At 47.3% G+C, this 17415-nt stretch overlaps 1 protein-coding gene across 4 annotated transcripts in view; it reads left to right on the forward strand.

Moving 5' to 3' along the window:
- Positions 1–12894, forward strand: part of DCAF12 (DDB1 and CUL4 associated factor 12) — a 65387-nt gene extending 52493 nt beyond the window's left edge. For all 4 annotated transcript variants that reach the window (XM_073553174.1, XM_073553175.1, XM_073553177.1 and 1 more), the window contains one exon: positions 11880–12894. In XM_073553174.1, the coding sequence (XP_073409275.1) occupies positions 11880–12038 (159 nt within the window). In that variant the 3' untranslated portion in view covers positions 12039–12894. The remainder of the gene's footprint in view (positions 1–11879) is intronic.
- Positions 12895–17415: the final 4521 nt, after the last annotated feature.

Below are 17415 nucleotides of genomic sequence, written 5' to 3' on the forward strand. Positions count from 1 at the left end.
AATCCCTCCATGACGCTAAGGAAGGCCATGTCACTGTTGGGTTCACTATCTGCCTGCCTACCAGCAGTTCAATGGGCTCAGTTACACACGAGAAATCTCCAGTGGGACGTATTGGCCAACCAGGCAGTAGTAGGGGGACACCTAGAGGGTCGCATTACCCTAAATTCAAGCACTATTCATTCCCTAGCTTGGTGGGGAAACCAGGAGAACCTGTCCAAAGGGATCCCCTGGGCACCAAAGATAACACACGTAGTGACAACAGATGCCAGTCCCACAGGATGGGGAGCGCACATGAACAACGAGGTGACTCAGAGCGAATGGGGAAATCAAGAATTAAGAGCCTCCTCAAATCAAAAGGAGCTTCTAGCAGTAGGCTATGCCCTAACACACTTCCTACCCCTACTCCAGAACCACCATGTCCGTATCCTATATAAACCACCAGGGGGGAACCAGGTCCCGAACCCTAATGGACACATCCGCCAAAATCCTCAAACTAGCGGAGGCAAACCTATTATCTCTGACAGCCCTACACATCCGCGGTACAGAGAATCAAAGGGCAGACTTTCTGAGCCGCACCCAATTGCGACAGGGGGAATGGGTACTAAAGCAGTCCATTTTTCGGCAGATTGTAAAAATGTGGGGGACCCCAGACGTGGATCTGTTCGCCGACTTCAAAAACAAAAAAGTAGACGCCTTCTGCTCCCTAGATCCCAGGGGGAATCCTCTAACTCTGGAAGCATTTATGCTCCCATGGACACAGGATCTAACATATGCCTTTTCCCCAATCATGCTCATCCCAGCAGTCCTAAAGAAAGTCAGGCAGGACAGGGCAAGAATGATACTGATAGCCCCCTTCTGGCCCAAAAGAACCTGGTTTTCCTGGCTAAGAATGCTCTCAGTAACCGACCCATGGGTCCTACTGGATCTCCCGGACCTGCTATCGCAGGGCCCAGTGCTACATCCTCAGGCACCGAACCTCCATTTAACAGCATGGAATTTGAGAGGGCACTGATGAGGGACAGGGGTTTTTCAGAAAACCTGATAACTACACTACAAAAGAGTAGGAAACCGGTTACAATGAGAGCTTATGGTAGAATATGGAAAAAATTTCTATCCACCTCTAGGGCAAAGGTTTAGGACGGGGTTCAGATTGATAAGATCCTAGAATTCCTACAAGTGGGCCTAGAACAGGGTCTGGCGGTCAACACATTAAAAGTACAAATAGCGGCATTAGGCGCCCTCTATAACCATGATGTGGCGGGTGACCCCTGGGTAGCACGGTTTATTAAAGCCGCAACCAGATCGAGGCCAATAGCCAGTCAAAGATTACCATCATGGGACCTGAATCTTGTACTTTCAACACTGACAGGCCCTCCGTTTGAACCAATTTACTCGGCACCCCTAAAAATCCTATCTCTTAAAACGGTGCTTCTGGTGGCACTAACATCAGCCCGAAGAGTGAGAGATATTCAAGCCTTGTCAGCGGGGCCTCCTTTCACAAAAATTCTAGAGGATAGAGTTATCTTAAAACCTGACCCAGCCTATTTGCCCAAAGTGTCATCACATTTTCACAGGTCCCGGGAGGTAGTCCTTCCTTCCTTCTGCCCAAATCCAAAAAATAAGGGGGAAGAAAAGTTCCACACTTTAGATGTTAAAAGGTGCCTAGTACAGTACTTAGAGGCCACCAAAAAGTGTAGGAAGGAAGGCTCTCTTTGTATGTTTCCAGGGTCCTTGGAAGGGGCTCAAAGCATCCAAGAGTACCCTGGCAAGGTGGATAAGGGATGCGATTTGCCCTGGCATATTCATCCAGCGGGAATACCATCCCAGAAGGGCTGAGAGCTCATTCCACAAGGGCAATGGCGACCTCATGGGCTGAACGATCTGAGGTATCAATAGAACAAATCTGTAAGGCGGCCACCTGGTCATCACCTTCGACCTTTTTTAGGCACTATAGATTAGATCTAGCCTCTACATCTGACCTGACCTTCGGGAGAAGGGTCCTTCAGGCGGTGGTCCCTCCCTAAGCTACCAATCTCTGAAATTCTCTCCGTGGTGCTGTCATGGGTGAGAGAGAATAGCTTACTCACCGATAACGGTGTTTCTCGGAACCCATGACAGCACCCGCTTATTCCCCTCCCCTTCACGAGTATGGTGAGCACGTGTTATTGTTAGTAGAGTGTTTCCGTTTAGGCACGGTGCTTTGATAAGTAAGCAGTATTATAATATTGTGTATGTATTTCTGTTGTCTAACTAACCTGGAGACCCTCTGATGCTCTGTAACCAACTGAAGGCGGAGGAGAGGTACCGCCCTTTTTCTGTAGGTTCCTGTCCCTGAAGGGCGGATCCCCTCTCTCCGTGGTGCTCCGTGGTGCTGTCATGGGTTCCGAGAAACACCGTTATCGGTGAGTAACTAAGCTATTCGTGCATGAAATAAGTATTTGATCACCTACCAACCAGCAAGAATTCAGTCTCTCACAGACCTGTTAGTTTTTCTTTAAGAAGCCTCCTACTCTGCACTCACTACCTGTATTATTTGCACCTGTTTGAACTCATTACCCATATAATGGACACCTGTCCGCGCACTCATTCACACTCCAAGCTCTCCACCATGGCCAAGACCAAAAAGCTGTCCAAGGACACCAGAGACAAAATTGTAGACCTTCACATGGCTGGGACCAGCTACAGGACAAAAGGCAAGCAGCTCGGTGAGAAGGCAACAACTGTTGGCACAATTATTGGAGGATGGAAGAAACACAAGATGACTGCCAATCTTCCTCTGTCTGGAGCTCCATGCAACATATCGCCTCATGGGGGTAAGGATAATTCTCAGAAAGGTAAAGAATCAGCCCAGAACTAAGCGGGAGGACCTGGTCAATGACCTGAAGAGAGCTGGGACCACAGTCTCATACATTACTGTTAATAAAACACAAAACAGTCATCGATTAAAGTCCTGCAGGGCTCGCAATCGCTCCCTGCTCACCCCTGCATATGTCCAGGCCCGTTTGAAGCTCGCCAGTGACCATCTGGATGATCCAGAGGAGGCATGGGAGAAGGTCATATGATAACAAAAAGTTCTATTTCTCTCTCACCCATGACAGCACCACAGAGAGAGGGGACCCGCCCTTCAGGGACAGGAACCTACAGATAAAAGAGCGGTACCTCTCCTCTGCCCCCAGTTGGGTTCCTGTCCCTGACGTGTGACCTACAGTACAGCGGTACCTGGTGAAGATCTGGGACCGACCTGTCTGGGCACTGGCAGCGGAAAGGCCCCTGTCACGGCAGGTGCGGTACCTGAAGCCGCTGCTGATGGGTCAGCAGGGTGAGCGGGGAGGGAATGGAGCCACCGCCCCAGATAGGCTGGGGCTCACAGGGACCCGGAGCAGACGCGTGGCAGCGCCATGGTACAGAGGTGTATCAAGATGGCCGCTTCCCCGGAAATAGATGACACCTTCCGGGTTCCTGAGTCGGCACAAACGCGGTGTGCGCTCCCCGGGAGCGCGGTGCACGATGGGAGGAAGTGACGTCACACGCCGGGAAATGGAGGAAAGCGACCAGCAGCAGCCCCACCAGCAGAAGGACCGGGACAGGCGAGACACCCGATCCAGTAGTCATTCCACGCAGCTCAGCAGGTCAGCTGTAAGGAGCAAGTTACCATCAGGAGATTATCCTATACAGGACCTGATTCCACCTCCCGAACCGGTACCTGTGACCGCGTCCATCTAGTGAGTGATCTTCGAGAATGTTCACCATTGTAATAGGCTTCTTTTTCCTTATTAGGGAAAGAAGGGGAAATAGGGAATGGCCCACTTGTAACAGAGCCTTACCAGAATTATGGGATAAGAAGCTTTGTGAATCTTGTATACAAGAAGTGCTCTGTGAGGAAACCCTGGATTTTGCCTCTGAACTTAGAGCCGTAATTAGATCAGAGGTTCAGAGTGCCCTTACATCCCTAAAACCAGAGGGATAAAGTAAAAAGGACACCTTTAGTGGGTTCCCAATCAGATCCCTCTACATCGAGGCAAATTAACTCGGATACATCGGACTCCTCCTCATCCTCAGACGAGGAAACTGGGGGCGTCATTGTTTTCCCCTAGACGAGGTAGACACGCAAGTGAAAGCTGTGAGATCTACCATGCGGGTGTCGGACCCTCATCCTGATAGGTCGGTTCAGGACATAATGTTCGGGGGACTGGGCCAAAAGAAACGCAGGGTGTTTCCGCTAAATGAGAACGTACAGGTTTTGATCAAAAAAGAATGGGAGAAGCCAGACAGGAAGAACTCCACGGTCCCTTCCCTTAAGAGGAAATATCCCTTCGATGAGGAGGCGTCCACATCTTGGAACAAGGCCTCGAAACTTGACGTAGCCATGGCCAAGGTATCAAAAAACTTTGCCCTCCCCTTTGAGGACTTGGGTACTCTTAAGGACCCTTTAGATAAAAAAAACTGACTCCTTCCTCAAGGGGGCTTGGGAATCAGCAGGGGGAAACCTTAGACCAGCCATAGCGGCAACCTGTACCTCCAGAGCCCTAATGATATGGGTTGATCAACTCGAGAAGCAACTGAGGGAGGGCCCACCGAGAGATAAGATTCTAGAATCTATCCCAGTCATAAGAGGAGCTACGGCCTTCTTGGCGGACTCATCGGCTGACTCAGTCCATTTAAGCGGCAGCACTATCGAATGAATCCCGGACAGCATTATTGCTCAAATGCTCTCCAGGGGACTTAAGGTACCGTTACACTTAGCGATGTACCAGCGATCCCGACAACGATATGGATCGCTGGTGCATTGCTAAGTGGTCGCTAGTGAGCTGCCACACAGGCAGATCTTACCAGCGACATAGCAGGGGTCCGGGGTCACTACTTACCTGTCAGATCCTGACGTCCTCCCGCCCGCGCCACAGGAAGCGCCCGACGAGAAATGGTCCAGGACTTTCTCGCGCGACCAGTGATGAGCAGTGGGTGAGCGGTTGGAGGTAAGAATCAGACATAGCGATATCGCTAGCAATATCGCTGCTACGTCACAAAATCAGTGACGTTGCAGCGATATTGCTAGCGATATCACTATGTGTAACGGGGGCTTTACAAACTAAAATGAAATTATTCTCAATCCCATGTGAAGGAAAATTCTTATTTGGAGACACTGGATGATATCCTCCAGAAAGCGGGGGATAAGAAAAAGGGCTTTCTGAATCTGGGACCTGTGGCGTTTAAACGGTCCTTTCGGAACAAAGTTTTTTTTCATAAAAGGCCATCAAGGGAACAGAACAGATGGGATGAGGGGAGAAAGAAAGAGGGTTCGTCTTCGGCAGCTCTTTCCGGGGCAAGAAATCCTCTAAGTGACAGTTCGCCCAGGGTGGGGGGAAGATTAACAATTTTCCTTCCGGCCTGGATGAAAATCTCAAACAGCCCTTGGATATTAAATCTGATCAAGTCGGGCCTGAGGATAGACTTTCTCTCTCCCACCTCAAAAATGTGTGGTAACTCCACTAAGGTCCTCTACACGAGAGCAAAAAGCTCTAGAATGCAAGGTCCTAAATCTAGTAAAGAAAGCATTGTTCCAGGAGGTTCCCCTTCAGGAGATTGGCAAAAGGTTCTACTCCCCGCTTTTTCTAGTGTCCAAACCGGACTGCAAATATCGAACAATTATAAATTTACGGAAACTAAATGGATATGTCAAAAATTCAAAAGAAAATCTAACAAATCCACCCTCAAAATTCTGTTCCCAAACTGTTTCATGACAGTATTAGATCTCAGCGACACGTCCCCATTCACAAAGACCCTCGGAAATTCCTCAGACTAGCAGTTTCCATATAGGGCGAGTTAAGGGAATTCCAATACAGAGCCCTGCCTTTCGGAAAATATCTATAGCCCCACGCGTATTGAGAAATTTTAGTAGCAGAGATGATGGCTCACCTAAGGGAGCAGGACATCCTAATAATCCCATACTTGGACGATTTCTTAATAGCAAGCGACTCGGCCCAAAACTGCAGAGGGACAGAGTGATGGACACTCTACAGAACCTTGGCTGGCTTCTAAACCTAAAAAAAAATCAAGGCTGGAGCCCAGCAAATTGCAGGCGTTCCTAGGGCTCACGTTGGACTCAAGCATGAGTGCCACCTCCCAAACTGCAAAAAAGAAAAAATTGCGCAGCTAGTGGCAAGAGCAATACAGAACCACTCCATGATACTAAAAAAAGCTATGTCACTGCTGGGTTCCCTTTCCGCCTGCTTAGCGGCAGTCCAGTGGGCGCAACTACATACAAGTGATCTCCAATGGGATACATTAGCAAACCAGTTGGTATTAAAGGATCACTTAGAGGGTCACATAACTCTAGATTCGAAAACTATTCATTCCCTAGCCAGGTGGGAAAATACTGACAACTTATCCAAGGGGATCCCCTGGGTAACAAAAATATCACGCATAATCACCATGGATGCCAATTCCACGGGATGGGGAACACACATGGACAGCAGGGTGGCTCAGGGGGAATGGGGAGGTCGGGAACTAGAAGCCTCTTCAAACCAGAAGGAACTTAGTGCATAACCTACTGCCCAATCACGCTTCTTACCTTTCCAGAGTCGGCCCCGGAAGTCCCAGAACATAGGATTTGCTTTGAAAGTGTTCAGAAACCACCTAAGGTCTTCCCTAATCACCATGAGTTTGAGAAAATACTTACCAAACAGTTTGCGCAGCCTGAGAAAAAATTTGCTAATCGCAAATATTTGGAAGCAAAGTACCCCTTCCCACAGACAGACACCAAACAATGGACAGATCCACCTGAAGTGGACCCCCCGGTTTCTAGGCTGGCAGCGCAGACCTTACTCTCTCTGCCAGATAGCTCAACCCTCAGGGACGCAGCAGACCGGCAAGTAGAACGCATGGCTCGTTCTGTTTTCGAAGCGGCAGGCGCCTCTCTGGGCCCTGCGTTTGCTTCAGTTTGTGCGGCCAAGGCCATCCTGGCTTGGGCCAAAAAACTACAGGAGGGTCTTCAAGCTTCAAATCCCGAGCTCTCGGACCAAGCGGTCCAGATAGCAGTGGTAGTCGACTACATGCTTTATGCAGCCCTGGATTCCGCAAGAGGTGTAGCGGGAATAGCATCAAACGCCATCACGATCCGACGCATCCTCTGGCTGCGAGAATGGAAAGCAGATGCGGCCTCAAAGAAGTCCCTCACGCGACTTCCGTATCTTACTGGAAGACTTTTCGGCGAAAAGTTGGACACAATGATAGCCAATGCCACTGGGGGTAAGAGTACCTCTCTCCCTCAACTAAAACGGAAACGCACGTTTAAACGAAGAAACCAGACGCGATTCCGATCCTTTCGGAATTCCTCGGGCTGGTCCGTCTCGCGCCCAGCGCAAAACCGTAACCGCTCTCCACGCAGGGACAACCCACGAACGCAGCAGCGACCGGACAGGTCTTGGCAGTCGAAAGCAGGCCAAGCGAAACCCAAGGGAGGAAAACCTCAGAACTTCGCTTCATCATGACTCACGAACTCCGGAAGACACCCCACCAGTAGGCGGCCGACTTTTACTCTTCCAGCAAGTCTGGCTGCCTATTACAGAAGACAGGTGGGTCAGGGAAAGTGTCTTCCGGATACAAGATAGAGTTCACTTCCGCTCCACTGAACCGGTTCTTCCTTTCTATTCCTCCAACACCACCAGACAAGGCTCGTGCTTTCCACCAAGTGGTCTCCTCTCTCCTTCAAGCAGGAGTTGTGGTGCCGGTTCCCGCGAACGAGAGATTCCGAGGGTTCTACTCAAATCTGTTCGTAGTCCCCAAGAAAGGAGGCAGCGTCCGACCCATACTGGACCTAAAACAGCTCAACAATTACGTACGGGTCCGTCATTTCCGCATGGAGTCCCTCCGGTCCATCATTGCATCCATGGAGCAGGGAGAATACCTTGCCTCCATAGACATACAGGATGCGTATCTGCACATACCAATTGCCCCCGCCCACCAAAGGTTTCTCAGGTTCGCGGTCAACCAAAATCACTACCAGTTTGTCGCCCTTCCGTTCGGACTCGCCACGGCTCCAAGAACGTTCACCAAAGTCATGGCGGCCACCATGGACGTTCTGCACTCAAGAGGCATTCTAGTCATCCCGTACCTGGACGACCTCCTCATCAAGTCTCCCACTTTCAAAGACTGCGAGGTCAGTGTCTCAATCACAATAGACACACTGAGTCGACTGGGATGGCTAGTCAACCTACAGAAATCGTCGACCATCCCAAGTCAGACTCTAACATTCCTGGGAATGTTATTCAACATCTCCAGGGGCCTGGTGTTCCTTCCCAAGGACAAGACACTGGCCATCCGTCTGGGAGTTCGTACACTCCTTCGCAGTCCTCCTCGATCTCTCCGGTTTGCCATGAGAGTCCTCAGCCGGATGGCAGCAGCAATAGAGGCAGTGCCATTTGCCCAGTTTCACCTCAGGGTCCTTCAACTAGCCATACTCAGCTCTTGGGACAGGAATCCCTTCTCCCTCGACAGGGAGTTCAGGTTGACGTCGTCAACCAGGAGGTCCCTGCATTGGTGGCTCAAACCAACCTCACTTACACGAGGGAAGCCCTTTCTCTCAGGACAATGGAAGATCCTGACTACCGATGCAAGCCTGACAGGCTGGGGGGCGGTGCACCTATATCACAGGCACAAGGCAAGTGGTCACCGAGGGAAGTGACATTGCCCATCAATATTCTGGAAATCAGGGCCATCCTCTTGGCACTGAGAGCCTTTCATCACTTGCTTGCAGCCTCGCACATACGGATACAGTCGGACAATGCCACGGCTGTGGCATACGTGAACCACCAAGGCGGGACCCGCAGCGCCCAGGCGATGAGAGAAGTGGCGCATATCCTCCGCTGGGCGGAAGACACGAGGTCGGTACTTTCTGCGGTCCACATTCCGGGTGTAGAAAACTGGGAAGCCGACTTCCTCAGCAGGCAAGGAATGGACTCGGGGGAGTGGTCTCTCCATCCCGAGATTTTTTACCAGATCTGTCAACGCTGGGGAACCCCGGAGGTGGACCTAATGGCATCCTATCTCAATACCAAGGTCCCCAATTTCATGGCCAGGACACACGACCCGCGGTCGCTCGGAGCGGATGCCCTGGTCCAGGACTGGTCCCAGTTCCGACTCCTGTACATTTTTCCACCCCTCCCCCTAATCTCCAGGGTCGTGAGGAAGATCAAGCAAGAGGGAGTTCCAACCATCCTCATCACGCCAGACTGGCCCAGACGTACATGGTACGTCGACATCGTTCAACTTACAGCAGACGTCCCCTGGCGTCTACCCAACCGTCACGACCTTCTGTCTCAAGGTCCGTTCTTCCATCAGAATTCAGGGGCTCTCAATTTGACGGCATGGCCCTTGAAACCTGGATTCTAACCCAGGCAGGTTTTTCACAGGCAGTCATTGCAACTATGATCAGGGCAAGGAAGCCTGCCTCCGCCAAGATCTATTATCGTACCTGGAGAGCTTTCTTTTCTTGGTGCGAATCTCATGGACAAGTCCCACTCCCTTATTCCCTCCCGAAGGTACTAGGTTTTCTTCAATCGGGCCTAGACGCCAAGCTATCCTTAGGCTCGCTTAAGAGTCAGGTGTCGGCGCTTTCAGTCCTTTTTCAAAAGCGCATTGCTACTAAACCGCAAGTAAGGACTTTCATCCAGGGAGTTTCCCGATTGGTTCCTCCCTACAAACGTCCGCTGGATACATGGGACCTCAATCTGGTCCTGACAGCATTGCAAGCTCCACCCTTCGAACCTCTTAGTGGAGTTCCACTCTCCATTCTGTCTCAGAAAGTGGTTTTTCTAGTGGCGATCACCTCGTTACGCAGTGTCGGAATTGTCAGCACTTACCTGCAGACGGCCTTTCCTAGCCTTTCACCAGGACAAGGTGGTTCTCCGCACGGTACCATCCTTCCTTCCGAAGGTTGTGTCCAACTTTCACCTCAATGAGGAGATTTCACTGCCATCCCTTTGCCCGGTTCCGGTTCATAGAGTGGAGAAGGCTCTGCATACGCTTGACCTCGTCAGAGCATTGCGGATTTACGTGTCCAGGACTGCACCTTTCCGGAAGTCTGATTCCCTCTTCATTCTTCCAGAAGGTAGTCGCAAGGGACTGCCGGCTTCCAAGGCTACCCTTGCCAGGTGGATTAAGTCCACCATACATGAGGCCTACCGACTTAACAGTTCCCCTCTTCCGGCCGGTATCACGGCACACTCTACACGGGCAGTAGGGGCCTCCTGGGCCTTTCGGCACCAGGCTTCGGCACAACAAGTGTGTAAGGCGGCCACTTGGACTAGCCTACACACGTTTACGAAACACTACAGTGTTCATACCCAGTCCTCAGCGGATGCGAGCCTGGGTAGACTGGTTCTGCAGGCGGCAGTGCCCCAGATTTAGGGAACTGCTAGCACAATATTCGTCCATTGCTTCCCACCCAGGGACTGCTTTGGGACGTCCCATGGTTCTGTGTCCCCCAATGAGGCGACAGAGTAAAGGAGATTTTTGTGTACTCACCGTAAAATCTCTTTCTCTTAGCCTCTAATTGGGGGACACAGCTCCCACCCTGTTGCCCTTATGGGCCGTTGTTTACACTTGAGTTCTCATATTGTTCTTTGAGCTCGTACATAGTAGCCTTCTTACAGGCATGGTTATGTTATTTGGTTACGTTCCTCCTAATGCTTTTGCACAAAACTGGAGAAGGCGAACGCCGTCCAGGGGTGTATACTGCAGAGGAGGAGCCAAAGTTAATCTTTTTCAGATTATGCATAGTGTCGCCTCCTAGTGGACAGCAGCATAACACCCATGGTTCTGTGTCCCCCAATTAGAGGCTAAGAGAAAGATTTTACGGTGAGTACACAAAAATCTCCTTTTTTTTTTCGCAGCAGCAGCATATGGGGCATATTCTTTGGAGCATCTTATGGTGCATAATCTATTGAGCATCTTACGGGGCATAATCTACGGAGCATTTTATGGGGCATTATCTATGGAGCATCTTATGGGGCAGCATATGGGGCATAATCTATGGAGCATCTTATGGGGCCATAACCTTTATGGAGCAGCACATGGGGCATATTCTATAGAGCATCTTATGGGGCCATTATTAACCTTTGTACAGCATTATATGGGGTGTATTTTGTATGGAGCATCTTATGGAGCCATCATGAACTGTATGTAGAATTATATGGGGCTCCTGAATCAATATGGATATTCAAAAACATTTAACCTACTGATGTCTCAATTAATTTTACTTTTATTGGTATCTATTTTTATTTTTGAAATTTACCAGTAGCTGCTGCATTTCCCACCCTTGGCTTATACTCGAGTCAATAAGTTTTCCCAGTTTTTTTGTGGCAAAATTAGGGGGGTCGGCTTATACACGTTTATATATGGTACTTATTTCATGCAATAAAATGCAAATTAATTTTGTAAAAATCCTACAATGTGATTTTCTGGATTTCTTTTTTAAGATTCTGTCTCACAGGTCAAGTGTACCTATGATAAAAATTACAGACCTCTCCATTCTTTGTAGGCGGAGAAAACTTGCAAAAATCAGCAGTGTATCAAATACTTATTTTCCCCACTGTATTTGGTACAGGCTCAGCTCCATGGCCTACTTCTTGGACCTGTCGCATGTCATGAATGGGTTGACCACCAGTTGCAAGATATTTATAACTTCTAGGAAATCTTAGCTTCTCTGTGTCTCAGCTTGTTGTCTTACTTTTGCTCCTCCATAGACTTTTATAGGCAGCAGATTTAATCTGAATGAATTCTCACTGTAGACTGTTGCCGTAGCTCCTGCATTTTCTCAAACATTGTAGTGGTTCTTATTATGCCAGTAAGGTAACTTTTGGCTTTTTCCTGTCTCGTTATAGAATCACAATGATATGTGGAGGAATTACTTCTCAGATATCGACTGCTGCCCCAACGCTGTTTACACCCACTGCTATGACTCGTCCGGAACAAAACTCTTTGTAGCTGGTGGTCCTTTGCCAACTGGACTCCATGGAAACTATGCCGGCCTGTGGAGCTAGGAAAAGGGGCCCGAGAGAAGGTGGCGAAGTGTCGTTAACCCATTCTCTCCTAGTTCTCCTAATGTGAAATGTATCAAAAGACTCTTTGGCAGCCACTACATTATGTCTGCTGCTCATTTTATTTTTTTTTTGTCCATTCTGTTTTTATTTCATGAAATTAAGCGCTTTCTTCAATAACCCTTCCCAGCCGATCCATCAATTCTAACTAAGATTTTACACTTTTGCTTCTTTTAAGAAGTCTTTTTGGTGTGTTTTTTTTTTTTGTTTTTTTTTTTAATAAACTTCCCAATCTTTTGTTTTTCCTCCAGAAATTAGAAAATAATCTGGAGAACACAGTCAAGGTTAGAAGTGACTGCTCTTCTAAAGTGCTGCCTGAAATCCCAGCACATGTGGTTGTTTGACCTTTCTTTTATGCTCTTCTATAGCTATATATTTTTTTTTTAAGCACTTAGTTTGTGTCTCCAACTTCTGAAGTCGTGGATATTTTCATGCACATTCCAGCAAGAAGACACATTTGGTGGCCACTTAAATTGCCCGCTCCTGGGGTTTTGCGGAACTTCATCTGTAATTAGCTCTGGACAGATACATGTAATATTTTGGTGGACGGTTCCAGGTTTTCTGTGAAAATCTCGGAAACTCTTATATTGTATGTGCGTGAAGGGTACTTTTTTTGTCAAGTACAAACCATTTAAGTCACTTGGAGTGAAAAACCTACATCATTAACATTGTTTATACAAAAGAGGCTTTACCCAGTAGGTCCTGATTGCGGGACTTAGCTTTTTTTTTTTTTAACGTGTTAAAGACTCTAACATCTGTATATTGAGAAAATTAAGACAATAAATTGTAACTAAACAGATTAGATGGTGTTCATTTAGGTCATTGGGCACACAATACTAAAGATAATAAAATAAGATGCTCTCAAAGACTGATCATAATGGGATATCCCAGGAACTGGAAAAAATAAATCTCTAGAGTAATGCACGATTTTCCCTCCTGTAGCTATGGAGGGAAAATCGTCCTGTATTCTGGGCCACTCCATGATTACAATACATAACTCTGTTATGATTGAGTCACCGTAGGAGGCAAAAATAGAAATGCTAGCTAAGTCCAGAAAACCAGAGAAGTTGGCAGCTATCGGATTGCAGACCCCTGAACCTATCAACACAACTAGCAGTAGCCGTGGGGGGCTCCTACGATGCCCTAGGACCCTCGATCACAGCCGGAGGACTACATAGCCTAAAGACAGAAAGGGAAATCTAAACTGCCCGAGAGCAGACCCCAAAGCAAAAGGCAGCCTCCCACATATAATGACAGTGAAGCAAGAAGAAAGAACAAAACACAGACAGAAAGATAGACTGAGCAAAGATGGGGCCCACGCTAGCTTTAGATAGGAAAGGACAGGAAGGCTGCTGTCTGCAATCCGTGAAAAACCCTATGAAAATAAGAGCCAACAAACTGACAATAAAAAAGGCCCTGAAGACGCTAGGCTTCAAAAAAGCTATGTCAGTACTCAGGAATATTCTGAAGACAGAGCAACAGGCAAAAGGAGATTCAGCTCACCCCAGCAGGGAATGGCAGAATCCAGAAAAGCAAGGAAAAACAAAACACTAATGCAAAAAGGCAAAGCAGAAATCTTAGCTTTAGATGAGCAGGAATCAGACTGGTTTCCTAGAAGTCCACAGAGAAATCACCCGCAGGTCAGAAGGGCGTCGGCAGCCTTATATCCAGTCATTAACTCCACTCAGCCAGTCATCATCATCAGCCCCAGGTGTTTGACAATCAGGCTCACTACCTTTCTTCACCAGAAGAGGGAGTTCCTCGGGCCTCAGTAGTGAAGGGGAAAATGAACTCACAACATAACTCATTATCAGTAATTCCTTCCCTCACTGTCCCAGGCTGCTGACAGCAGTGAGAACAGACTGTGTGATGGCCAGTGATGGGGGGCCTGCAGCTTCTAATCTGCACAGGGGATGGCAGTCACTGATGTAATCTGTTGTGTGACAAAGCCTCTGCTGTGTGAATGAGACAGCTGTGTCACTGATGTCTTCACACAGCAGCAGATTTGGTGCAGTGTATGTGTGAGCACTGTGTCTCTAATGACACAAATACTGATGGGAGCAGCCTGTCCCAGAATACAGGACGATTTTCCCTCCTCACTAGTTTCACTTTCCATAGATCACTGTTCAGCGTGTGTCTGGGGGAGGAGCAGCTGGGTGGTCTACTCTCTGCACTGAGGCTGCTAGAAGGGGAGGATTTGTTACTGTGTGATGAGGGCTTCTTCATGTGGACGGGGAGGGCCTGTAGCTATGGAGGGTGGGGTTGTTGCTATAGAGGGCATGTTTGGAGTAGAGTAGGATGTTACGACTAGTTCTCATTTCAATGCCATAACACCCCCCCCCCTTGGACGTTCTGTTCAGAATATCTAGAAAACCGTGCAAACTAGTGACAGAAAGTAAATTACTTATTGTCATAATTCTGCAGCCCAGATATGTACTGAGATTATGTGAAAAGCCCGGACAACCCCTTTAAGGGGGACAAGGATCTTGCACCGAAGAGTAAAAAACTAAAGTGACCAGCCGTAAATGTGGAAAGAAGCTTTCATCTTCCCATAGAAAACCACTGTGCCAGGGATGCACAGATAAAATTGAGGAACATCCTTCCTTAATGAAGGAAACTATAGGGATGGGTTGCCAGGAAATCCAATCTTCCCTGGCTTCTTTTTCCCATTCCTCATCCGGGATCCCTTCAAAGGCAAAGTAGAGATAAATTAGGCTAGAGGAATAGTTACTCAGATTCCCAGGAGGATCACATATCTATACCAGGAGAACTATTAGAAAACGAGGAGTTAACTTTAGCCCCAGATGTAACCAAGGAAAATAAAAAATATTTTTGTTCTTCCAAAGATAAAGAACTTACTGTGGTAAGGAGTACCATAGAAGTAGAGGAGAACACCACCAAAATGGCCCAGTAAGGTATGCATGAGGGCCTCCCATCAAAAAAGAAAATGGAATTTCCCATACATGAAAACATCCAAAACATAACAATGGAGGAGTAGGAATCTCCTGAGAAACGGCTAAGTATTTGTGACAAACTAAGGCTACTTTCACATTAGCGTTTTTTAGCGCTGCGCTTCGTGCGCAATAGAAACACATGCAAAAAACGCATCATGCGTTTTGCATGCGATTACGTTTTTTAGGCGCATGCGATTTAACCAGTTTCTAGCCATGTTAACTCTTAAAACGCATGCTATTTTAAACGCAGGCGTGCGCATGTCCATAGACTGTAATGTGTTATTTTGTCGCATTCCGTGCGCAAGCGTGAGCATACGTTTTTTTTACACAGTTGGACGCACCAAAAAATGCAACAGGTTGCATCTGGCGCGCCTAGGTGCACACTACAAAAAAAGCATGCGCAGGAAAACGCTTACGAACGCGTGCAAATGCTAGACCATGCGCCCGCCGTGTTAAACATAGGGACTGATGGCGCATGGACGCGCACGATGCGTTGTGCTAAAAAATGCTAATGTGAAACCAGCCTTAGTTCCCAATAGATGAAGAAATTTCTAAATGTTGGTCTGAAACACCAATGGTCGACATACAGGTAGCTAGAGTGGCTAGGAAAACAACTTTTCCATTCGAAGATTCCGCTCAGCATAAGGATCCTTTAGAGTGGCAACCGTAATAATAATATTAATAATACATTTTATTTCTATAGCGCCATATTCCGCAGCACTTCACATTTCAGAGGGGACTTGTACAGACAATAGACATTACACTGTTCCAAATTATTATGCAAAAAATATTTCCTCATATTTTCTCTAAATTACCTATATGAATTGCAGTCAGTTATTTTCCAGTGATCTAATATTCTAGTATAATTGCAATGTTTTTGAACAAACTGCCTATGAAAACAGTATATTTTTAAAAATAAGAAACACTCAAAATGCATGTTCCAAATTATTATGCACAGTAGAGTTTTCAACCCTTTTATTTTTATTTTGAACAAAAAAATGGTCAATTGTGAAATTATAAGCATTATCAGCTTATTACAAAATGAAATCAAACAGTTTTCAAGTCAAAACTTTATTCTAGGTGATGTTACTTTTGCACATAGGACCCCTTGTTCGAAGGAAGCTTCTGAACTCTCTCGACCATTGAATTTGTCAGTTTTTGGATGGTTTGTGCTTCAATTGTTTTGCATGTGGACAGAATACCCTCCCAGAGCTGTTGCTTAGATGTGAACTACCTCCCGCCATCATAGACACTCCTTTTGATGATGCTCCAGAGGTTCTCAATGGGGTTGAGGTCAGGGGAAGATGGTGGCCACACCATAAGTTTGTCCTCTTTTATGCCCATAGCAGCCAGAGATGCAGATGTGTTATTTGCAGCATGAGAAAGGCTTCTCAGCAGCCGACACATCCTTTTTCTTTCCCGTTTTGGCCAAAAATGTAGGCTGCTTAATAATGTGGAACAGCCTTCTTAAGTAGTCTTGCCTTTATTTGGACACACCTGCCAAACTAATTTGCACAGGTATCTGCAATTGCTTTCAGTGATATAAAGAGCTCTGACACACATCACCATCAATGAGTTTAAATGACAAACAAAAAAATTCTAACCTTATCAATCCTAAACTCTTTTTGCATAATAATTTGAACATTGTTTACAGCATAACAATAATCACCTAGATCATAACAGATACCAAGAGGAATGAGGGCCCTGCTCGCAAGATTACAATCTGTGAGGAAAAAAGGGAGACATGAAAGGTGGGTGGTAACAGTTGCCCTGATTGTATGGACCAGCCATAATGTTAAGTGTGTAACAGTACAGACGCAGAGGGCTAATGGATGCATAAAGCATGTGGGAACATGATGCGGGGAACCTGGTTATGGTAAAAACTTTTGGCTGTGCCACATAGGGATAGATTAGGTTAATGTGTTGAGGCAGTAGGCCAGTCTGAATAAATGAGTTTTCAGGGCACGCTTAAAATTGTGGGGATTGGGGACTAATCGCATTGACCTGGGAAGTGCATTCCAAACAATTGGCGCAGCACGTGTATAGTCTTGGAGACGGGAGTGGGAGGTTCTGATTATTGAGGATGCTAACCTCAGGTCATCAGCAAAACGGAGGGCGCGGGTAGGATGGTATACTGGAACAAGGGAGGAGAGATGTAGGGTGGTGCTGAGCTGTGAAGGGCTTTGTGGGTGAGGGTAATAAGTTTGTACTGGATTCTGGAGTGGATGGGTAGCCAGTGTAATGACTGGCACAAGGTAGAGGCATCGGTGTAACGATTGGCGAGGAATATGATCCTGGCAGCAGCATTCAAGACAGATTGTAGTGAAGACAAATGTCTCTGTGTGTGTGGCACGATCTGTGTCCCC

Source organism: Dendrobates tinctorius, unplaced genomic scaffold, assembly GCF_039654945.1.
Source record: "Dendrobates tinctorius isolate UK_male_01 unplaced genomic scaffold, ASM3965494v1 ptg000197l, whole genome shotgun sequence".
NCBI classification, from domain to species: domain Eukaryota; kingdom Metazoa; phylum Chordata; class Amphibia; order Anura; family Dendrobatidae; genus Dendrobates; species Dendrobates tinctorius.